Here is a 25774-nt window from a genome sequence, read left to right on the forward strand (position 1 = left end):
ATCTTGGGTCTACAGATGAAGGATAGCATTTGTTCCGTAACGGTGGGTTTGCTACACCTGACTAAATGAGGTTTATTGTCAAATATAATAATTCTGGCATGACCTCATTTAAACAACCAATCTGTCAAACTCTATCCTGATAAAACAGAAGATATATATTTGTTGGTTTTATGCAAATTACCACATTGCCATAACATCTAGTGAGTTGTTACTGGATTCTAGGGCTTCAGAGAGAATAATATATCATATAAAGAATGCATCATTTATTGGGGTGCCTAGGTGGCTCAGTCAGTTGAGAGTCCAACTTTTAATTTTGGCTTAGGTCACAATCCCAGTGTCGTGGGAAGGAGCCCCACGTTGGGCTTTGAGCTGAACGTGGAGACTACTTAAGATTCTCTCTCTTTCCCTCTGCCCCTCCCACCCCTGCTCATGTACACTCTCTCTTTCTTTCTACAATAAAAAGAAAAAGAAAAAGAATGTATCATTTTTAGGCTACTATTTTGAGGTTTGAAGATAAAGAAAGGATATCTTCACTCCCTTAACAGAACATTTAAAACCACATTAGCAGGGCACCTAGGTGGCTCAGTAGTTTAAGCATCTGACTCTTGATTTGGGCTAAGATCATGATCTCACAGCTCATGGGACTGAGCCCCGCATCCAGCTCTGCACATAGCAAACCAGCTCTGGTATGGTTACAGTTGTCTAAGTGATGTCACTTTAAACTCCAAAGTCTGTACCCATGACTCTATTTCTTAAAGTACCAATAGGTAGGTATATCTAGCACCATTTTTCTGTGAGGCTCTGAGACTGTCATTCTTTGACAAAGGCCCATTTTCCAATCCATAGCTTATACCAAAAACTTCAGATAATTAGGAGGAGAAAGTAGACATCACTTGTTGATGTTGACAATGAAAGTCTATTTTATCATATTACATAGAAGGAAAATTACAAACTTTACATCTTCTTAAGAGAAGACTAAGTACTCCAAGACCATTCATATAGCATTTGACATAAAAGGATTCACAAACTTAAAATATATATTTTATTAATAAAGCCACCAAAGCTGAGCAAATTTTGCCAAAATTTTAACACACATCTTTGCTTTTATTCAGACTTATCATGTCTGCATCAAGGCGAACAGAAGTCAGTTCCCTCAAATACTATACACACACATGTTTTTTTGTTCGCTACACTTTTTCATAATTTAGCATATTTTTTTCTCTTTACCTTGTAAACAAATATGCAGCCCCATAGAGCCGCATACAGCCTTCGAACACCTTTTTCAAAGTAACAAAAATAAGCATGTTCATTACCATGACCCAAAGGACAGTTTCTCTATAACATGTAAAAATAATAAGATATATAGAGATATACATGTACGTATGTACACACACATATACAGTGACCAATGCATCTGTACTATCTCTTATTGAGAAACCATCTCAAGAATTCAAGTATTATTAAGATTATTAGTTCAATAATAATTCAAAGATTATCCATAAATTAACTTGATTTATCACTAGCTTAAGGTCTTAAACTCAATAAGGAACTTGGAAATTATGTTTAAACTGATACATTACACAGCATAATTACTGTTGTAAAAATTTTTTCAGAATCTTATTCAATAATTACATACATAATTTTACATCTTCTTTATTTTAAACATTATGTAGCAGCCCTAGCTTATCTAATTAGCAAACCAGTTTAGTTAAAGAACTTCAGATTAACTAGCCTCTTCTTTTGTCAAGAAACAAAAAATAAATTGGTAAAAAGAGGTGGGCTTAAACTATAACTCAATACTGATAAAATTGGGGAAAAAATATTGAGGTCAAAGATGCACTTTGATTATATGAACTTGAGTTTCTACCTAAGAATGCTTCTAAGCCAGCATTTTTTTAAGAGTAGCACAGAAAATATAGTAAAACTTTAGTTTCTCTATATAACTGAAATCCTGGATATATTAACATAAGCAATCAAAGAGGTAACCAAAGAAAGAGATCCTTTTATTCGGAAGGTTTATAATCTAATTTATTAATATTTTCTGAAAGTGAGAATAAATTTCATACTCACACAATGAGGTAAAGAGGCTTTTCTCATTTTCAGACATAAGAGATAGTCACTGAGAGTTGTAGCCTCACTTCCACAACCTCAGCCATGAGTTGAAAGTAAAGGTAGAATACAAAATATGTTGGGCACGGAACTGAAGGGGTATTTCTTCTTTCCAGTGGACCTGAGATATATTCTTGCTCAGACAAAAGAAAAGGCTAACAAATCAGATTTCTATTCATCTTTCACACTACAGACAGAATTAGATTCTTTTCCTTTTTATATCAGGCCACCATGTATTCAGAACAAAATGTCAGATTCCCATTCAATGTTGCCACCAGTGGAAAATGACTTAGTGGCCATGTTCAAATCAGATTCACATGTTCTTGAGACTAGTCTAGTATTCAAATAACCACAGGTCCTTAGACTTGGTCATGGCCAAAACCAAGGTCTTCTGAGACACAAAATGTTCCTTTGACTATTGCCAAGTGGTCAGAGACCAGACACAGATCCACTCGTCCTTGCACCCGGTTTAAAAAGAGAAATACCCCAAACTATGAGTTAAGCAAGATACTCACAGACTGAGAGACTTGGGCGAAAATCAGTATCAAAATATAAAATCAAAGGAAGAGAGAAGAACAACAAAAACAAAGATTCAGCAAAGGTAAATTCCATTAGTCCTTGGAATTTGCTCCAGGACTGGGAAAAAATAGGAAGTTTCTGAGATTAAATGATTCATAAGGTTGGTTCTGGCAGGTGAGTTTATTTGAGCATCTTGGTAGGACCATCTCCAAAATGTCAAACTACAATTTTAAAATAGTTACAGATGTGACTATACAAATATAAGGTGAGTATGTGTTGAAGACACATTTCACTTTGAGGGAGTTGGCAAGATGGCAAAGCTCATTTCAAGGAAATGTAGAGGAAAATTAATTGTGGGGGCCACCTGGAAATAAAAAATGGTTAATGTACCAGGGCAATAAAATTTTAATTTGGAGGTTGTCTTTTCTACTAGACAGAAATCATTTACATTTTATAGAGTCTAGGGCCTAAACAACTGACAATTTAAGACACATTTCCCTAGAGAATCAGGTCATCTGTGGATGAAACTCTTAGATGATGGCCACTATCACAAACACCGGCCATACAATATTTTTCACTTTTTCCTTTATTTTTAAATTTTGACAAGTTTTAACAATATATAGAATAGTCATTTAACAATTTATTTCTCTCATCTTAATCTAATTCCAAAGGAAGCTAACCTTTGGGTTCGCCATGAACCTTTATTCACAATATTCTTACAAGAAAGCATAATTCCTAATACATAAATGAAAATGCTAGAAACTATTGCCCTTAAAAGATCACATCTACTAGAAAAGCACATTCTCTCCTGCTCTCAAAAAGGAAGTCTCTTTCAATAAGAAAGAATTTATTCCCTATGCCAAGCAAGAAGGGCTGTGTCAGGGAAAATTCTAAGAAAGGAGGTTTTATGTGCTTTTATATATTTAAGTCCCCTTTAGGAAAAAAAAAAAGGAATACAAGCAATCATTTTACCAGAATGAAGTTAAAAGTTGACTATTACAAGAGCCTAGAGTTAGATACTAGTCACTTCCTTCCTCAAAACTAAAATATATATATTTTATTTGGACAAAAATATCATCTTGAGAAAAAGCATACAGTAAGATGTTAATGACAACTTTAGTTTTTCTTCTCTCAGCTCTTGATTTCTGTCTCTTGGCCATCAGATAATGTGTCTGATAAGAGAAAAGAAAGTCACACCATTTGATTCACTTGCTATTAGACAATTGTTGTCAAGAGGTCTAATGCAGGGTGGAAATTAAAGCTATTTCCTAAAATAGGGACAATAGTTTAAGTAGTGTTTTCAGTTAAGCATACGATAATTGTTCCTTGTGCAAATGCTTCTCCATAAGGCAAGCAAATTGTAATTATGACTAATATAATTATATATCATTATCCAAATTGTATATGCTTCAGCCTTGCTCCAGAAAATGGATTCCTTATGGATCTTATTCCTCGTATCCAGGAGTTAGCCATTGTCTATTCAGCCTAATCAATAATGCATTGGTGATTAATAAATGCTTATCAACAATTACTTTGAAAAACAAAACAAAGAACTTGTACAGAAATGCTCATCTAGGGATGGGAGGCAGGAAGACACAGGCAACTGTGTCAAGAATGAGAAGCTTGACTTTGAAGGTCAAAAGATATTTCAGTTCAGTAAAGAACCAGGCAGGGAGTCTTTGTAGATATTTGAGGCAGGGAAGGAAGCATTGTTAGAGCATGAAAAATGAACTTTTTTGCCACTTGGATGAGCAGGGAGGAGAAGCAAGAAGCGGGAATTACACCGCACCAGCGACTGGAACACTAAATTCAAGAATAAAACTAACACAACAGAATCCAAACAAAGGGACACAATAGACACACTTAGTGGAAATGAAATTGGATTTCTGAACTGGATTTTAAGACCCTGCTATGAGCTGTATGCTACATCAAGAGATAAATGCTACCAATTCTGCACATTTTCAGAGAGCTCGGTAAACTCTGGACAATGTATCGAGTTGACTCACAGCATGACCCCCAAGAAGGAAAAGTTGCCTGTAGGAAAAACCTTTCGGAAAATTCTGTAGAACTTTAATGAAGAAAACTACCTCCTTCCACACAGATCAGGAAGAGGTTAAAACTGCACATTTTGAGAAGCATGAAGAAGGGGCCCGCACACTAATTGAGTCCAACCACAGTAGTAGAGATTTCTACCCAACTGAAGTTTCCAACAAATTGTCTTCCACTCGCAGGCAGATGCTAGGACTCTAATGCTGTAGCTTCTTTAGTGACTCTCATTTAACACACCAGTCCACGGAAGCAGCCTTTGACGTGCAAAATAGAAAGTGACCAAAGTACAAAAAGTAGGATTGGAATATGGTGGGGAGGATGAAGAGATTACAGTACCAGGAGGTGTACCTAAACATACACAGGACGATGCTCCAGACTTGCATTCGATACCAATTTTTCTTGTCCCAGGGCAGAGAAGGTGACTACCAGTATCTCAGCACGTGTAACAACACGCGTTACTATCAACTGTAAAAATACGCTATTTATTTATCTATCTATCTATCTGTCTATCTAAATTCAAGCTACTAAACATATATGTAGTATTAGTCTCAGGAGTAGAACTTAGTGATTCATCACTTACATATAACACCCAATGCTCATCCCAAAAAGTGCCCTTCTTAATGTCCACCACCCATTTAGCCCATCCCCCTATTCACCTCCCCTCTAGCTACCCTCAATGTGCTCTCTGTATTTAAGAGACTCTTAAGGCTTGTCTCCCTCTTAGTTTTTATCTTAGTTTTCCTTCCCTTCCCCTATGTTCATCTGTTTTGTTTCTTAAATTCCACATATGACTGAAATCATATGATATTTGTCTTTCTCTGACTGACTTATTTCACTTACCATAATATACTCCAGTTCCATCCACATTGTTGCAAATGGCAAGATTTCATCCTTTTTTGGATGCTGAAGTAATATTCCACTATGTGTGTGTGTGTATACATATATGTATATGTACATATGTGTGTATATGTGTGTGTACATATACACACATATACACATACATACACACATACATACTACATCTTCTTTATCCATTCATCAGTCAACCCAGTAATTTTACTACTAGGTATTTATCCAAAGGATACAAAAATGCTGATTCAAAGGGGCAGAAGCACCCTAGTGTTTATAGAAACACTGTCAACAATAGTCAAAGTATGGAAAATGCCATCTCTTTTCTAAAGCTGGTGCCAGTGTTTGGCATTATAGCCTTCCTTAGCAATAAACTCTTGAGGCGAAGTTCAAGAATCTGAAGAATTTCTTCTGTGTTACGGCACTTGAGTAACTCACATCTAGCTTGGCCATATAGTAGGCTTAGATGAGAGCTGAAGGCTTCTTGTGTCCACATATCATTTCCTGACATGAATTTGATTCAACTGCCAGCATTATCATGTGAAAAAATGTTTACTTCTGTCATGACTAACATGCCATCTGCATGGTAGCCAGAAAGTATGTTTGGGTTTATTGTGTTAGTTCCTGATAATTAAATTGATTCCATTCACTATTCTTTCTATAAGAACTTTGATGGCAATGTTTTATTCCTGAAACTGGCCACCCTGCTGTGGAACTATTTCCATTAACACTTCATGGTGTGCAAGTTGGTGGGACAGGGAGATGAAGGGATTGTGCTGTCCCTAGGTTCACAGATGGGCATGTGAATATGTTTCATTTTGTTCTGTGAGAACGACCTTCTAACCAATCCCCTGCTTACAGTCTTGATCTTTGAGTCATTCTTCCCTAGTTCTGCTAAAATGATCTCTCTGGAGTGCACATCTGCCCATGACATTCCTAGACTTAAAACACTCCGATGATTGGGGTGCCTGGGTAGCCTAGCTGGTTAAGCATCCAACTTTGGTTCAGGTCATGATCCCATGGTTCGTAGGTTCGAGCCCTGCGTCAGGCTCTGTGCTGACAGCTCAGAGCCTGGAGCCTGCTTCAGATTCTGTCTCCCTCTCTCTCTGCCCCTCCCCTTCTCGTTCTCTCTCTCTCAAAAATAAACAATGAAAAGAAAAAGTTTAATAAAAAATCCACTCTGATGATTCCCATGTGTCTACAGAGCAAAGTCCAAGCAAACTAATATGATTCATAACACCTTTATGATCAAGTGTCTACCTGCCTTCCTAGACCCATTTCTTATCATTCCTTACCTTGCGTTATGGATCCATGGCAGGCAGGATTTACCCTGTATATGCTTTTTACTCAGACTGTGAATCTTTGCCTGGCCAGCTTCTCATCCTTTGAGAGCTTAGGCATTCTTTCCTGCCAGAGCCCTTTTCTGAGACTTTCTTTCCAGGCATTTGGGACAAGTACTTCTGCTCCATACTCCTTTCTTCAAATACTGCGTGCAGACCTTTATCCTCACTACTCATGGTGCCTCACTGACATACATTCATGTTCTTGTTCCTACTAAACCGTAAACTGGTAAGTGCTATATTCTCAGATAGGTTCTGGCACAGAGAAGATGAGAACCAGCAGTGCCCATAGTGTTAAATCCTTGTCTGAGGGCAGAAGACCAACGTCTCAGCTCAGTCAAACAAAGAGAGCACATTTTCCCTTCCTCTGCCTCTTTGTTCTATTCAGGCCCTCAATGGATTAGATAATGCCCACTCGCAGTAGGGAGGGCATTTGCTTTATTCAGTAAATGGAAACACCCTCATGGACATATCCAGAGGTAATGTTTAACCAGATAACTGAACATCTTATAAAGTCAAGGTTTAGACTAATTTGTAGGTGGCAAGAAGTACATGGTTATGTGTTTTATGTGCAGGGGGAAATTGCATGAGAATGAAAGTTGTATTTTGGGGTAATGAATCTACCGTTGATTTGGCAAATGAAAAACAGAAGATCCCAGAAAAGACTACAGATGTGAGTCCTGACATGTGAGGCAATAAAGGCCAAACTTCAGAGCTTGTGGGGAATGTGAGAAGGAAAATGAGAGATAGTTGTAAAAAAGAATCATTGTTTAGCTTGTCAGTGCTCTCAGTGAGTTAAGATTGTGTGAAGTGCCATTTAAATCTCGCAGAAACCCTGCACGGCCCAGACGCTGAAATCTGAGACAACCCAGATTCAGGTTAAGTGAAGTCACACTTCAGAGATTCAAACCCAGCTCTGTGATAAACTCATACTCTTCCCACTGCATTGGCCACACGGGTAAATACAGTCAACAGGTACACATGGTGTGAACACAGTAACTTTCAGGATTTTCTGCACATTTCACAAATGTCCAGTGAATTTGGTAAAGTCAGGAGAAAGCAGAACCAGCTAGGGAAATACAAAGGACTGAGGTTCCTCGTATCCTCATTTATAAGTCAACTCAAATTAGGCAAGATTGCCAAAAATCATCTAAAGATTGAGGCTGAAGCTAGGGCCACTATTTTCTGTTTAATGAAAAAACCACCAAAGATGTCCAGGGTGAGTTCTATGAAAGCAGGCTGCTGTGATTTCTAGTTCCTAAAATGATGTGGATACACGTGGCAGGCTGAATAATGGCTCCCCTTTCAAGGTACCCATGTCCTAATCCATAGAATGTGTAAATGTTGTCTTTTGTGGCACAAAAAAAAAAAAAAAAAAAAAAAAAAAAACAGGACTTTGCATATACAATTAAGTTAGGGATTTTTGAGATGGGGCGAGTGTCCCGGTTTATCTACATGAGCCTTAAATGCCATCAGAAGTACCCTTATAAGAGAAAGAGTAGAGCGAGAAGTAGAGAGAGATTGCACACAAGAAAGGAAGGCAATGTGACCACAGAGGCAGAGATTGGAGAAATACAGCCACAGGGCAAAGGTTGCTGGCAGCCACCAGAAACATGAAGAGTCAAGGAGCAGAGTCTCCCATGAGTGTCCTTGAGGGAGCATGGCCCTGTTGAACGCTTTGATTTTGCTCAGAGTTACTGACTTTGGATGTCTGCTCCTGGCCTCCAGAACTATGAGAGAACAAATTTCTGTTGTTTTAAGCCACCCGGTCTGTGATAATCTGCTACAGCAGCTACAGGAAACTAATGTCATGGCCAAATGACAGTGGAAGGCCTAAATCTCAAACACCCTAAAAATCTGATAACACATCACTGGATTATATCCTTTTCACAGAGAAAATTAGTGGGGGTGGGGATACTTCCCCATATACAAGTACCTTAAAAGGGATTTGGCTTGACCTTGAAAGACAATATTACGGCTGCCCAGACTTTGTTTACTCCATGTGCAGACTATTTTACAGCCATTCCTTCCATACTGCCCATTTAGATTGTCACTATCACAGATTTGACTGATGTTAGGTGTTCGAACTGCCAAAATAAATGAGCGCTAATAAAACAGGGAAGCATTCTGCCATTGAGCCACTGAAGCAACGCAATGCTTTCTAACACCACGATGAAACCAAATAATTGGATACTGTGATGAATTTGAGGTATTACAGTTTTGATGGTGTTAGGATTATGATAAGTGTGAAATAGTAATGCCACGTTCCTTTTGTCCATAGGCTCGGTGGGATGGCCTGACCGGGCGTATCACCTTCAATAAAACCGATGGCTTGAGGAAGGATTTTGATCTGGATATTATTAGTCTCAAAGAGGAAGGAACTGAAAAGGTAACCTTCTCAATAATAAATTTAAGGATAAAATAAAGAAAACTGTTCAAGCATTTTAATTGCACATACAAGTAGGGAATGATAAAATGATTCTCTTAACATGTTCATGTATGTCCAGTTTTCTGGAACTCTCTCTCCCTGCTCTGATAGATGTTGACATGCTAGATTCTGAAATTGTATGTTATTAATAGCAATGCTAACATTCATATACTTCTTCGTTTATGCAGCAGGCATGATTACAGTATTAATACCTATGGTCCTGTGGGTGGGGTGTCATTAGCCCCACTTCTGAAAGGTTTCAGGAAATTGAGTTTAAACTTGGAAAATAAGGAGTTTGTCAACGATTCATCTATGGAATGGCATCCAAGTTTTACTCAGAAATGAATTTGAATTGTACTCCTTTTTGAGACTGGTTGACAGAGGGACAGACTAAAGTAGGATAGAAAGGGCTTACTGGATTCTTAATTTTAGGAGGAAATATGCCCCCCAAAATGCATTTTAATGCTGGGTTCTGATCTTAGAATTATTTGATCTTATTTTTAAATATCGTTTTCATTTTTAAGTAATCTGTATACCCAATGTGGGGCTCAAACTCACAATACCAAGATCAAGAGTTGCACACTCCTCCAACTGAGCCAGGCAGGTGCCCCTTGATTTTCGGATTACTTTAGTTGTAATTCTTAATCTCTCAAGGTTTCAAGCTCCATATTTGCTAATTTCAAGTAATGCAAATATGAACTATTTCGTTAAATAATAATTAAAAAATAGAATTCTACTCAGTGTATTTTATTATACCAATTTTATTATCCACAATTATGTGCTAGAATTAAATAACATTTATATTGTGAAGATTTTGCCCTTTGGGATGCTAGACAAAAAAATGTTTTGAAACCCCCAAAACAATCATCTGGAAATCAAAACTCTGTAATCCAACATTTTTTTTTACTGTAGTGCACAAGATATGTCTCCTATAAAAGATTGGCTTTGGGAACCATCAGTTACTAACTTAATTGAAATGTTTGGGATGATTTTTAAAATGAGATGAGATTTCCATTTCTGTTCTGTTGCTTTTGTGAAATGACACATATTTTTTTAAGGTCCTGACTATGCCCCGTCCCCAAATAGCTTAATTAAAACAAACAAAGATTAATCAGGCTGAATGTAATAGATGGTGACCACTGGTGTGGAAATGTTTGAGGGAAATAATTACTTTGCAGCTTTGAGGGTACACATTATCTACACAGGTTCCCATTTCAAAAATGCCCTCTCTCTTCCTGTCTCTACCTCTCTCTGACTCTCTCTCTCTGGATCTCTGGCTCTCTGTTTCTCTCTTTCTCTCTCAGTCCCTCCCCCCTCCCCACCTCTCTTTCTCTCTCTCTCTCTCTCTCTCTCTCTCTCTCTCTGTCTCTCTCTCTCTCATCTCTTCACTCAGATTTGCTGGTCTGTTCATTAAACCTGCTCTGACAGAGCCATCTCACCTCCATCGTGGACTGTGGGAACAAAAGGAAAGACAATACTTTTAGGGACTGAACGCGTCTAATGGCTGCTCCTCTGTGCATGCCTCTCTCCCCGCTCCTTCTGTTAATGCATAGAACTGAGAGGGAAAGAAAAGCTGTTCAGGAAACATCGTTCTGGCTCTGACATGTGATGAACGAGATGGAGCCATCCTTACGCCTTCATAGCTATTTATACACTGCAATATTATGCACACTCCACTGGTGTTTTTCCATCAAAGGCAAAATCAAATTAGATGAAAGTGTTTTCTCCATTTGTTTCTTATCTCTTCATTGTTTGCAATAACTTTTCTTTCTTCAGGTGACTTGGGCTCCATTCCTGAGAAGGCTGACTGGGCCTTAAGGCAATGGGGAAGCCAGCCCATCTCTCTCAGGAGCCACGGGAGGAGATACCCAATCTTTTCATGTCGGCCTCTCGCAGGGTCCACAGAGAAAATTGTTAGAAAAAGCTCACATTTTCACTTCCACTCAAGTTTCTGCTGCCTGGAGGCCCATAATCAAAGAACATGTCATCAAGCTTAGAGTGCTTTCTTCTTGCTTAGGAATAGCGTGTGTGTGTGTGTGTGTGTGTGTGTGTGTGCATGTGTGTGTGTGTGTGTGTGTGTGTGTGTGTGTGTGTGTATTGATTCTGCCTAAAGGCTTTCTTGAACAGGCTTTCTTAAAGAATGAGGAAGACACTTTCACTCCACAGAGCTGTGCATATTCACAAGAACTTTAAGTCATTTTGGGGGTGTGTGACAGGTAAAGTGAACAGTAGGCTGCATTACCAAAAGGAAGTAACTTCTGTGGGACCCAAGTACTTAGTTCGTCTCTTGACTGTACCTGTGTTCAGGCTTTATGTTGAATTAACGTGCAAGATTCCAAACGGTGGGTGGGGAATGGGACGCTCCGAGCATTCGCACACCGTGCTACCATCTGGGTTCCATGCTCCATTTTAATAAGTGCTATTTTTATTTTTCCCTCTGAAAACCAAGGCTGCTGGAGAAGTGTCTAAACACTTATATAAAGTGTGGAAGAAGGTTTGTACTCGGACAAAAATGGCAGGAAATCTGGAGGGAGGGAGTGGGGAGTGTCAGAGGAAAACCTCACCTTTCCAGTTTTGCCAGACCAGTAGATCTCTAAATGCAGTTTAGAGGCGATAGTCTGTCTATATATAAAGGGAGAACGGGCTGATTAAATATACTGTCTCTCAACAACGTGACCCATGAATTGAAAGCAGGCTTGAGATGGATTAAATAATGATGGATTAAATATTTCCCCTTAGATTATTTGTCGTTTCTCCCAGGCAGGATCAGCCCCGTTTAGGACTGAAAGCAGGTTATTGCCACAAAGGTAGACACTGGTCCATTTATATTCCTTCTCAAATCACAAAATATTTTCCCAAAGGGGCATGAAAACAACAATAGATTTGATCCATCGGACTCATCAGATAGGCTAAGGCTCAGAAGGCTAAGACATGTCCTTCAATGTCACCATCACAAAATATAAGCCATTTTGAGAAATTCCCTTTTCTTATGAACTATCTTTGTTTTGCATAGGATCTTTGTCAGTGCATATTGCCTGGCAATTTGTTTCAGAACCACGGTTTTCAGAGGACAAAAACATTAGCGATGTTGGAAGGGAAATGAGATTATCTTGTAAATTCTAACACCTCCTATTTCATAGTTTATTGTACAGGATCATGTTGTCAATGAATGTGCACAGATTTATTATATAAGCAAATGTGAGACATTAAAAACATTTGGATCAGGAAAATGTCCCAGAGATAGGCAGACACTGTCTTCCATTCTCTCTCTCTCAGTCTAATTGCTAAACTCTCTAGCGATTGACGGATGCAACTGAAATTACTTCAGGTTGTTCAACTTGCTGGTTTTGTCAGGTTCCCTTTTATCTTTCAAATTATCAGTTAAGTCATGGAAAGTGTAAACAGTTTCTCCCTGTGGTCCAAAAGCTAGTCTCTCTCCTGGTCGTATTCCATAGATGAGTTCAAAAATGTCCTTTTAAGTTTAAAAAAAACGTAGGTTTAATAACCTTGTTTTAATCTTCAGTGAATCAGGCAACCAAAGCCATAGAGAAGGCAATCTCATTTCCTCCCTGCTAATAAACAGATGAACCTAACTGGTGCCCAGAAAGAAGCTTATTCCACTAATCCAGCTTGAGACTCCAGGCACTTTATGCAGTGTTGAATTAATTCAAACCAAATATCCTCGGGAATGGAATCCAAGCTCTGAAATTCCCTGCAGGGGAGGGGAATGTCCTTCATTTGTCACTAAACTGCCACAATCACCCCCCCCAACACATTTCCTGGGGATGCACCTCCATGCCTTGGTGTCTCTTCCTTCCTGTTGACCTATCACTGCTCACATTGTAAGTTGCAGATGCTGTGGTGTGCTGTTGTGTGTTATGACTGCTCATCAACGATTTACAGTAGCCTGAGCACTAGTCTGTAAGACCTACTGTCCCGTCCCAATAAGACTCACATTCAAATTCCAAAAACTCTTTGCACACTGACCCTATTGAGTATAGAATTGTCAGCCTGGATTTTTTTCCAAGAGAGGATGTAGCAACCCTTACAAAGTCTGTCACAAAAATGTGTGTTCATGAGTTTCATGATATAAGAAACAGACAAGTCTTTTATTTTCTTTCCTAAGTACTTGATATTTCACTCCTCACTGTTGGATTTTGACTTTACGTGAATCACTCTCTGTATTTGGAAAATGGATGCTTGTCACTCTCCGAACACTTTTTTGTTGTGTAGTGGTTTTTTTTAAGTGTTTTTTTTTTAATGTTTATTTTTGAGAGAGAGACAGAGCACAAGTGGGGAACTTGCAGAGAGAGGGAGACACATAATCTGAGGCAGGCTCCAGACTCTGAACTGTCAGCACAGAGCCCGATGTGGGGCTCAAACACACAAACCGGGAGCTCATGACCTGAGCCGAAGTCGGTCACTTAACCAACTGAGCCACCCAGGTGCCCTTGTTGTGTCGTTTTTTCAAAGAAGGTCTGCTTAATGTCATCTGGATACTCATTCTTAGAAGCTTCCCTTGGTTGTCCGAGATAATAAATGGCTGCTCCCGCATGCCCGTTTACAAAGTGAGAGAAGGCAGGACCAGACAATTTAGCTCTTGAGTGTTCCTCCCCACGAATAATTGATCCAACCCTCTGCTGCTTCTCACTGCTAAATTACTGCTGTCGGCTTTTGCTCTACAGTTTGAAAATTGAGGTTCTGCTTCCTAGAGGCACTCCTCCAAGGTCAGAGAACAAGACTGAAATGCAAAATGTCTAGGCATCTGGTTAACTGTATTCCTCCCTCCAATACGCATGACTCATGAGATCTTGCTTCTTCAGAAAGAGACATTCATTTGCTGATCTGTCCACTTAATTAACAGATAAAGCCAGTTGACTTTTGATTTAGGTTTAAAACACACACACACACACACACACACACACACACACACTTCTGTTTTGCTGATGAAACAATTTGAAAACAGAAGGCTGTAGTCATTCAAACTATACACTGTCCACCTCCCAGGAATAACCTGACCTTGACCATAATTTGATACTCTTTTAGTCTAGATTTGAAAGAACTTCTGTTACACAGACAGTAGAAAAATACATTCTCCCATTTCTCATTTTGTAGAAGAAAGTTCACATTGAATGGGACTCTGGGATTCAGCTGATCAGAAATGCTGTAGCAATGATACCTGACCTCCTCACTTATGGTAGGGCTGGTAAAAGAAGTCAGAGCTGGACGTTAAGCTGTGGTGTGCATTTGTCTAGAGTTTCAAGTCCGTAGGTTAAAAGACAATGATATTATAAGGCTGTTCAATGCTGCCAATTTCAAATATTAGTATCGTTCCTGTAAACACACACTTGATGTTAATAGAAATTAAAGAGGACACATCCATTACTTACCATATTGGCTACAAACAGTTATTTTCTCCATTTTCCAATACTTCATTAAAAGTTAGGTTTCATTCTCCCCAGTGCCTAAGTCAAGTTTTAATTAGAAGTATATAGCCAGAGCCCAATTTACACACTGCCTTCATTGAATTAGAAGTCAATTGGTCACAACCTAAAACATAGCTTTGGATAAAAACCAACAGACTCCAGGTATATTTAGCATGAGTTATGTTTCCTAGAAACAAGGGTCTTTCCCCCCAAAAAAGTGGGAGAATGAATACAAGTTGCAAAAAGGGTAAAGAAAAAGTTGTCTCCCTTTCCTGGCTTTAGAGCCAACCAAAGAAATCTGAAGATTCCATGACTTACAGATGTTGTGTGCATTGTATGCATTCTATGACAGGCATTGGCCTTGATGGTGGAAAGACTGAATGGTTATTAAAGGTGCTGTCCTACATCCCAATCCTACTTCTAGGAACTTCATTACAGATAGGCTTAAAATACTTCCAAATGCAAACACTACCCCACACTCCCACTTACCTAGACCTGTCTCCTTATTTCACCAGTCAACTAACTCTTACTAAGTATAGAAAGAAAACAGTGACATTGAAATAGTTCACACTGGTGTGTGAATGTGGGATAGTCCTTGAAACTTCCTCAAAAATTTACGTTTCTAAAAAGAGTATTTGTCAAGCTAAATGAATATCCAGCTGCTGTATTTAGGCAATAAATCAAAGTAAAGAAATAGAAAAGGAAAGAAGAGGCCTAACATTCCCACTGGTGATATTTTATTTAACTATCAGAAAAGCCCTTATATCTCCATTTTGCTGGTGAGGCATTGAGGCACAGCAGGGTTAATGAACTTACCCAAGGTCACACTGCTGGCACATTGCAAAGCTAGGATCTGGACAAAAATCTGTCTGTAAAACTCATATTCTGCCCAGGTAGGCAATGTCCTCCCACTGGGAGAATATATTTAGGGATCAAGCATAGGACGACCCAGCCAATCCCAGAGTCTTTCCAAGTGTTAGTGTTCAACAACTGCCCCTCTCTTTCATGGATATAATTTACCTGCCTCTAAATTAAATAAATAAATATTTCACTCACCATCCAAATTCTTTCACAACTGAGCAAGCTTGAAGAAATTACTGGGGCAGTCCTTTCAATGTCCTTTGTTACTAATGTTCGTGTAGCTCTTAAAATGATCAAGATTTTCATGTGCATCTTCTTATTTGATTGTGTCAATATCCAGATGACGTACTTTACAGTTAGAGAACCAAAGCTCAGAAAGGTTATCAGCCTGTCCAAGGTCACACAGCAGCTAGATTGTCCAGCTCTGAAACACACCTGCATTACGTCTGTCTCACCAGGCGGGCAATAAATGCCTACAGAAGGCTTCAGATAAATAGTTCAGTTCCCTGAGGCTTTTCTCCTGGTTTTCTCCAGAAGCTAAACAAATCAATGTACTTCTCCAGGGCCTACTAATGCGGGAGTGACTTGGCCACTGGAGAAAATTGTGGGTCATTATTTTTTAAAAGAGCAATGGGTTTCACTGACTAGTAATCGCCATGGGTGGTTCTGTGATAGGAAGAACAATGATCAATAAGAATGAATACCTTCACTGAAGGAGTTCACAGTCAAGTGCACAGACATAACAACAGAAGAATAACAGAGGATGAGCCTACAGCAGAGGTATGAGCAGTCCTAGTATAGTCCATGACAGGCACCCTCAACCAGCACTGGCTCCTCAATGAAGCCAGGCTCAGAACTTAGTCTACTGTTCATCCACACTTTTTTCTTCCATTTATTTTTTCCCTTTTAGATACCCCATCTCTCCATCATCCACTTTGCTCCTTTCATCCCATTCCTTATAAATTTTAAAGGCACTGATGGTACCACTTTGGCAATGGAAGGTTTGTATCACTAGAATGTAAGCTCCACGAGGGAAGAAATTCTTGTCTGTTTTGTTCATTGCTATGTCCTTCAATGCCCACAACAATACATGGCATAAAATAGGTGTTCAACAAATACATATTGGAAGAAAAATCTGATACTCATCTAAGAATTCTTAAATTAACAAAGAACAATGAGTTTAATAAATTCACAAATGAAAAGACCTCTCCCCACTCTATCCCAAATGACACTAATTTTCCCTGTTCTATGTACACACTCATTCCTTCATTGTTTCATTTTCCCACAGTTAGTAGCTTCAATGTGATGCCCTGGTGTCTTCTCCCCAGACTCTAAGCGTTTGTGTCCATTCCTGGTTTAGAAGGGGCCTCTCTTTGATGTAAATGGGGTCACTGACAAGCCAGCAGCCTCTGATGTATTGTGTTCTGTGTAGATTGGGATTTGGAACTCCAACAGTGGCCTTAACATGACCGATGGCAACAAAGACAGGTCCAACAATATCACCGATTCACTGGCCAACCGAACACTCATAGTCACCACCATTTTGGTAAGTTGACTGGATGTCAGGGTGTCTTATCTGGACTCCTACCCTAGACTTTAAACATTTTTTTCTGCAAATGTCTATTTTTAATTAGGACGCTAAAAATTTATATTTGTATATACCTATAATTGCATTGAATTAGAAGCTTCCAACAATGTTCTGAATATCTCCCACCTTGGATCCATTCTCAACTCAGCCTCACTCCACTCTCTAGCCCGATCCAATTAGTCTCCCTTGCTCTCTGGCTGGTGGTTGTTTTCAACCAAGGAGACAAGAGACCAAGGAAGTAGGGAAAAGAGAAGTAAGAACATCCAATGGTTTTCTCAGAACTTCTGTCCTTCACAACCACAGCTCTTATTCTGTCAATGACCCTGCTTCTAGACTTCTGCTGTCCTGGACTCCAGGAGTACTCTTTTTTCCTGCCTGCCTGAGCCCAAAGTGCTACCAGCTTCCTGATTATGTTGGTCTTGGAATGTCAATACCCTACCCTTCCTCTCACCTGCATTCCTATTGGCTTCTTTGACCTTCTCACTCTTCCATAAATAACCCATTTACTAAGGGGTTTTTCAAAAGCCCAGGTAAGGATACTTCCTGCTTCCTATTAGAATCCTGATCATACTCCTATCCAGTCATTGTACATCCACAGGTTGTCCATTTTTCTTCTTTTCCAACCCTAACCCAAGGAATAAAGGACAGGAGTTTCCACCTCTAAAATCTTCACTTTCAGACATTCTTGCTTTATTTGATTCAGTCCATAGTGTTGGACAAATTTATTTCTAAACCTGTTAACTTCTGAGAATTGTTCATCCATGATAAAAACAGTTTTGCTTTTCTGTGACTCCTTTCTCAGGAACTATCACATGGAAATGTAGATTTCTATTTCTATCAGTTTGTTTGAGGATAAGCCTAAATGGGTCTTAAATGTCTGAAGTAAAAAATGTATAATGAGGAGTAAAAGGGCCTATCGGTAATGTAATTATTATAATGTTATAAAATAAAATAAATTTTCATTTAGCCAAATGAGAATAAGGTTAAAGATATGTGATAGTGAGGAAATGTCCATTATTCGTAGAATAAGGGATTTATTATGTAAGTGTATAAGCAAAGAATTACCAGATATAAGATTTGAGGTGAGTTCAAATAAGAAAATGGAACCGATAATATAAGAAGACTTAGAAATCATCTTTGAACAAGACACCCAGAAGGAAACGAACCAAAATATGTAGATAAAAGAGAATATTGAAACTGAGATGAAATTTAACTGAGAGATGAGGAAATGAGACTAGTAGATAGGATGTCTGAAAAGCAAGAGGTTATATTTGCTGATTTAGATTTCCTTTTTGTTAGTAGGTAAAGCTCTTATGTAAAAGCCAGGAGGGAGGGTCAGTCATGCAAAGGAAGTCCGGGTGTGAGTACAGATGAAGACCAGACAGGCAGACATCTGGTCTTCCAGTCCCCTCACTGCTGGACCTCAGGTCCAAATGTGACTGTGTCTCTATCACATGTTTCACTCACAGCCCTGCCCTCAACAGTGGAGGAAAACATTCTCATTCACACACTGAGGAGAGAGAGAGGTAAGAGGGTATAGGGAAGATGAGTTTAGGGAAGGCAGCATGGTGAGTGACTAACTTCCTTACTCTGATATCCTAATCATCATTTTCAAATATTTTATATCTTCTGACTGCGGGTGGAGCTTGTGTAAGTAAATTCTGCCTTCCGTTATAACAGGGCTTTCATATTTGGTTTGTTTCATATAGGAAGAACCCTATGTGATGTACAGGAAATCTGATAAGCCTTTGTATGGAAATGACAGATTTGAAGGGTATTGCCTGGATCTGTTGAAAGAATTGTCAAACATCTTGGGCTTCATTTATGATGTCAAACTCGTCCCTGATGGCAAATATGGAGCCCAGAATGACAAAGGAGAGTGGAATGGAATGGTCAAAGAACTTATAGATCATGTAAGCAAAAATGCATGTCTTATAGTTGAGTTTTAAGTGTCTGACAAAATGCATAGCTAGAAGTCAAAGAAAAAAAAATGATTCTAAGTCAGCATCGGAAGAAATGTTACACTTATTTGAATCCTAAAAATGGTTTAAAAAGTAAAAGGAAACAATGGAAATAGAGTTTGCTTACGTAGAAGGGCAAGTAAGGACACAAATTGGGGACAAAAATGTATGGATCCATCCATCATACGGAAGAGTAAACCTGAGTGATTCTTAAATTTGATAAAGAATTCTACAGTTTGCGGCTCAAAGTCTCATCTTGTCAGCTGATTTTATGACCAAGTGGCTCCTTTTTTGCTTTATTTACATGCCCTTTTTAAAGACATACCCCTGCAGATTTTTCTTCCATTTACTTCCAGAATGTGTGTATGTCTGTCTGTGTGTGTGTGTGTATTTTATACCTCTGGCTTCTCTTTGCTAGTAACTACCATTTCACAAACCTAACTGTGTAAATCAACTGCTTTTATACTAAAGCCAATCATTACAGAAGCTTCTTGCATGAAAAACATTTGAAATTAAGAAGTATAGATCAGGAGTACCCAGAAACATCCAGACATTTGCTGGGAAGTGATACAACTAAGACAATGATTTCAAACTTGCTTTTGCAGAAGGCTGATCTGGCAGTGGCTCCTCTAACCATTACCTACGTTCGGGAGAAAGTCATTGACTTCTCCAAGCCCTTCATGACCCTGGGTATCAGCATTCTCTACCGGAAGCCCAATGGTACCAATCCAGGAGTGTTCTCCTTCCTCAACCCCCTGTCTCCTGACATTTGGATGTATGTGCTCTTAGCCTGCTTGGGAGTCAGTTGTGTACTCTTTGTGATTGCAAGGTGAGTTCGAGAACTACTGAATTTACCAGAGATCTAGGTGTGCCTCAGACTGACATGTATGTTCTAGAGGTAAATACAGGTTAAGAACATTAAAGTGTTATTTTAGTTTTGCCTGCTGCTCCATTCTGTCAAGTTTGCCCTCCCAAAGGCCATGCTGTAAATGAGTATCTTCTAATTTTTTATAAAGGTACTTTTAAAAGACAAGAAGATATTTTTTATATGAATTTAACTTTCTCAGTATTTCAAGCAACATAAAATGTTCATTTACCCATTTTCCCTGAATTATATTATAACGAAAGCAACAGCTCACCTAATAAATCTAAAACATCTCAACAGGAAGAGTAAAATGCTGTCCAGACACTTGACCCCTGGAATATTCAGTTAAGCAAAGCAGGAGAAAGTTATCTGGTAATTGTTGTAGCAAATGAGAAATACTGGGATGAAACAAGGTTATGAATCCTCAGGAACAAAGCAAAATACTTTGAAGATGTTATAAAATTTCTTTTTTAAAACTATAGAGAGTTAAAGAGAATTCTAGAAATAACTATGAAAAGAAAAATTACTAGCATGTAGAGTCTAGAGGCATGAAATATTTATGCTACCATTGATGATTCAGTTTAGGTTTTTTTCCTGAGATAACTCTATATTTAACCATTCCACTTTCCACCATTCTTCAAAGGATTTTTATACCTTTCAGTAGATGATATTTTCTAAATACCTTTGATGGTGAATTTGAAAGAAACACAGCTATTTTCTCTTTCTGTTGGCTTAAACATTTGATATCCCTAGATGGACCATGTAAAAAAATAATTGCTTTTGTATGGCCCCCCACTCATTTTCAATCTTTTTAATCTTTCAACAAAACTCAGTGAACTTTCTTCCCTGATCAATTTTTGTTTTCCCTCCAGGAATTTCTATGAGAAATATTTCTTCAGGCTAGCTCTCTGTCATTGTCCACTCTCTGGTTTTGATGAATGCCAAGGAACTCTTTCCCTGGCACAATTATAAGGAATGCTTGGGAAAACAACCCAGGATAGAAAAGTCTTAGAGATCCATGAGGCACATATGGTCAAATTGAATGAATGTGTGCTCTCACATGTGGGTATTTATATATTCAACAGGAAATAAATGTTTTCTCCATACCCCATATCTTATCATTACCAGACCCCAGATCAGCTTCCAGATTTTGCCCAACTATTAACTACGTTTAAGTAATGATCAAAGCTCTCTTCCATATGTCGTACCACAAAAAAATAATATGTTGAAAGTAGTATAGTGATACTATCCTCTGGTACTTTAGTGCTCTAAATCAATGGTTCTCAACTAGGAGAGACTTTGTCTTTCAGCTAACATTTGGCCATGTTCTAAAAACATTTTTTTGGTTATCACAACCAAGAGTGCAAAACGGTACTGGTATAAAGTGGGTACAGTTCATAGATGCCACTGAACGTCCTACAGTAGGCACACAGCTCCCCACAATAAAGAATTACCCCTAAATGTCAACAGCACCAAGATTGAGAGACAATGTTTTAAACAATTAAAGAAGATGTTGCTTTGGGTATCAAATTTTCAGAGACAAGTTGCTGAGCTTTGGGGGTGCATTTCTCATTACTGTCTACTAAGTGAAATTAATACAGCCCTAGAATGGCTATTTCAAACATGACTACTTGATGTACATTGTAACGATGGATAAGACATTTTACTTTGGCTCGTTGTTCCCTTCCTCTGCTCTGGGGCCCACATCTGTTGGGTGATATTGGAGACAGTGGAGCAAACCAAACAGCAGAGGGAAGTGGGTTTCCATATCCCCCAGTCTGTGGTTCTGTCTAGGCAGTGATGTTGATGAGTAGAAGAGGCAAGACAATGTTGATGACCAAATATTTAGCATACTGATTTGATCATGGCCAGTGGGAAACAAAACATATCAGCAGCATCCAGAAGTTCTTATAAGCATACGGGCTGAATGTACCCTTACACTTGACCCCAACTGTGCCTTTCACTTGCCTTATTTTTGCCATCAGAATATGTCCGAATAATGTAACATTCAGTCGTTTTCCCCTCCTTACTTTGGTTGTTTCTCTATCAGCTGTTAGTGACCCAGAGCCCTATATTTTCTGACTTCATTCTATTTCTATTAAGAACACACCCCGCAATCAATACTATCCACTCAGTGTTCCTACTCACCGACAGCACCATTTATAAACCAGCTCTTCATTTAGCTTATTCTCCTTGTTGCCCCCTACTTGCTACCTCTCCTCTCACTCTGGGTTTTGGAAAAGTGGAATTGTATGCATCCAATGCACACTTGCAAACAGCATGGTGGTGGAACGTGGGAAGTAACTCCCTGAGGTACACAGGTGCACTGCCATGGGGATCATCCTCTCAACTATATTCATCTCTATACCCTTGAATTCATTTCTACTTCTACTTCATAAAGCCACTAAATATATTTTGGAGGTGATTCCCAAAGACAAAATCCTTGTTGAATACACGTGCCACTTCACTTTTACTTCCCACCATCATAGCTAGAGACCATGAACTTGGTCACTCTGCACCAAGAAGCTAAGATGTGAAACAGCTTTCTGTTATCACCTTAGTGGTTTGCATTCAAAATAGTGAAGTAGAAGTAAAAAAGTTAATCTCATAATCATCTTTGGCTCTAGAGAGGCTTTTGAATTTGTGTTTTGAAGTGTATCCTTTTATGTCCTTTTAAAGGGGAAAAAATAAAGCCCATCACCGCTTTTGGACTAATGTTCTCACTAGATAGATGCTTAAAAATCATTTGCTAAACTGAATTGAATTCATAAAGTTAGACAAACTAAGGAAAACCATAAAAATTTAAGTTACTATGACTTGTTTAGTTTATGATTCTATAAATGTGCATCTCAGTGTTTTTGTTTTGTGGTTAACATTCTTTAATTGCTTTTTGCAAAATATTCAACCCCAAAGAATTATGTCCATCATGAATACACAATTTAAATAAACCAAATATCCAGACATAATGTCTGCTTACATTTTATGATTTATGTTTGCCTTCTTAAACCTGAACATTTTCTAAGTTGGCTTTGGCAAAAAACAAACTGACTGTAACTCAAAGGTTGTAATACAAACTCAGTGGTTATATCACAAACTCAAATAGAGCTCTCCCCTTTAAAAGATGAACATATCTCCCTTTCTTCATGAGGTCCAATATTCATTCTCAGCCATAAAAAGAATCCCTTAACTAGAGATCTTCAGTCTGAAGATTGTTTTATATCTTTCATTCAAGTAAAAGCTTGGCATATATAAACATAAACCCAAGATGAACCTTTATATTTCAACATAATGCTACTCCTTTATATGCAAATTTTGACACAGATTCTAAGCACATTTGTACCTTTCTCTGTTATTTTACTAAAGATCAGTATCAATTGGGAATAGCAACTTCAGAACATCATTGTGCGGGTCCTATATTAATTTTCCCCCAGCCTTCCTGATGCTGACATTGCTGTCACGTTGGCTACCTTTAAGCAGGCACTGGGCATTTCAAACTGAAATATCTACATCCAGGCAACAGGTGGGTCTATTGCATTATGAAAAACCATCTTATAGCCCAGGATCCTACTGATAGCTAATAGTCCTCAGTCCAACCCCAAATCACTCCGAGTCCTAGAGAGAAAGAACCTCAAATATCTCTGCAGACCAGGCAGAGTCATACTGCTGCTTAGGCAGTTTTCTTTTTTTCTATAGAAAATTAGACTAATTGTTCACTTAGAACTGCAAAGTATGAAACACTGACACAAGTTAAAAGCAGAATTTCAAAGAGGAAGTGGTGAGGTCATTGATCAGAGCATACATGAGGAAGAAATACCTGACTATCAGGGGGTTAGTGGTTGCCAGGTTTTATGGTCTGTTTAGAAAACTCCTCCTTTTGAGTGCATGAGCCTCCTAATTTATTGCAATTAGTATTTTAAAATTATTGTACAAGTGACAATGATATTGTTGAAGTAACAGCATCTTTACTGTGCATACTGTTTCAATTAGTGGGTTCATTAATATCGGTATTCATTTCTTCAGCTCAGTAAACTACTATGGTTAGAAGAGTGTATAAATTCAAACTTAATTATATTGTTGAAACAGTAATTAAAATGTATTGGCATGGCATTATCAATTGCAGCTATATTCACAAGCTTCACAGGAACCTGCGCTGTGAACCCTGCAGCTGTGGAGAAGGTTCAGTAATGAATTGGATACCATTATTGTGGCGTAAACTATAAGGCTGTTATCCTGGTACCCCTAATTCCGATAAGGAGACCCTGTACACTTTCCAGAAGGTGTCCAGGGTTTTAGGGAATGGTTTTGCATTCAGAGGGTCTGCCCAGTTCCTTGTGCATGATTCATAGTGTGCCCTGCTTTTCGCTCTAGATAATGTATTCACCTTAATCCCAGTTCTCCCCATTGTGTCAGCAACCTGCTATTGTTTACTGCTGAAACCTTATGGCTGGAGAGCATTCCGTATGTTCTCATCGGTTTTATGGGGTTTTAACATTACTCTAACGTTCCTGCTTGCATTCAAAGGACCCAGTGGCAAATGGCAAAGCTTCCAGCCTAAGGACTCCTGCATTTTAAATCATTTCCAGATCACTTTGCCGAGCATCTGCTAATGTCTCTTTGGAAAAATAAGTGCCCCTTGGCAAGATAGCCCTACAAAATAACCACAGAGCAGGCAACTCCTTGGGCTACAAAGGTCAGACAGATTTTTCAAGAACAGAGAAAGAACCAAAAATCTCTTCCTCAGATTTTTATTTTCACACATCCCAGAGATATCTGGATTCCATCTTGTTTACAGATAAGGAAACTGAGGCCAGAGAGGTTAAGTGACTTGTTGAAGATGGACTTCCTAACCTGCTAGGACTGCTGATCAAGTGACTACAATCCGTCATTCTATCAACAAAATAAAAACAAATCAAAAGGGAAATTTGAATGTAAAGCTCTCCAGGGAGACAAGCTATAGAGTTAACACTCATGAACCCTATCCCTATCCCCTGGTCCAGGATACTTCTAAGTTTAAACTTTGTCTCTTCATTGAAAGATTATGATTTTCCTTTCCATATATGAACTGAACAAAATCGAATATACCCCAAACCCACACCTTCTTTTTGTTCACTAATTTTTTCACGATTGCAGGTCTTTTGATGCGTTATGAAATCATTAAACCACATACTTCGTCGCAGGCAAGGCACCCCTTCACTTTGTGTCCCCCAGCCTCTAGCAACATAGTATCTTGACACTTGGTATGAAACCAGTGTATGTAGCAGTCATTGCTGCTTGGTGGGGTAAACACTTGGGATGAGTGAACCTTTCTTTACAGCCCAACTAGTTGTTCAGTAAAATGGAAATGAATGAAAACTCAGAAGAATTCAGTAAATGTAGGTCGGAGACATACAATTCCAGCCAACCAAAGCACTTGGCCTAGAAATAAGAAGTTTGGTAAATATAATGTCTCAAGTCTCCTTTGAACCTTGCCCACCAAAGCTGTAAGTTGATGAATATTGCCTTTACTGTTTGGGTTTGATTACTTTCACCATTGATTGTTGGGTTTTCTGTATCGTTCAGCAAGTTTTGCTGGTGCCACGTGCATTTATCTGATGTTTACAGACTGTTTCTGTTAACTATGCAGGTTTACACCCTACGAGTGGTATAACCCCCACCCATGCAACCCTGACTCAGATGTGGTGGAAAACAATTTTACTTTACTAAATAGTTTCTGGTTTGGAGTTGGCGCTCTCATGCAGCAAGGTACATCGGTTGCCCATCTTTGTCACAGGCATCCCAG

The 25774-nt window shown here is 38.7% G+C and overlaps 1 protein-coding gene across 6 annotated transcripts in view; it reads left to right on the forward strand.

Moving 5' to 3' along the window:
- Positions 1-25774, forward strand: part of GRIK1 (glutamate ionotropic receptor kainate type subunit 1) — a 372168-nt gene that overhangs the window by 305241 nt on the left and 41153 nt on the right. For 3 of the 6 annotated variants that reach the window (XM_045501535.1, XM_045501537.1, XM_045501538.1), the window contains exons 8-13: positions 9148-9255; positions 11744-11788; positions 17014-17127; positions 18879-19082; positions 19736-19959; positions 25619-25737. In XM_045501535.1, coding sequence (XP_045357491.1) covers positions 9148-9255; positions 11744-11788; positions 17014-17127; positions 18879-19082; positions 19736-19959; positions 25619-25737 — 814 coding nt within the window. The remainder of the gene's footprint in view (positions 1-9147; positions 9256-11743; positions 11789-17013; positions 17128-18878; positions 19083-19735; positions 19960-25618; positions 25738-25774) is intronic. The other 3 variants (XM_045501539.1, XM_045501540.1, XM_045501536.1) reach the window with 1 other exon arrangement.

This window comes from Leopardus geoffroyi, chromosome C2, assembly GCF_018350155.1.
Source record: "Leopardus geoffroyi isolate Oge1 chromosome C2, O.geoffroyi_Oge1_pat1.0, whole genome shotgun sequence".
Taxonomy (NCBI): Eukaryota; Metazoa; Chordata; class Mammalia; order Carnivora; family Felidae; genus Leopardus; species Leopardus geoffroyi.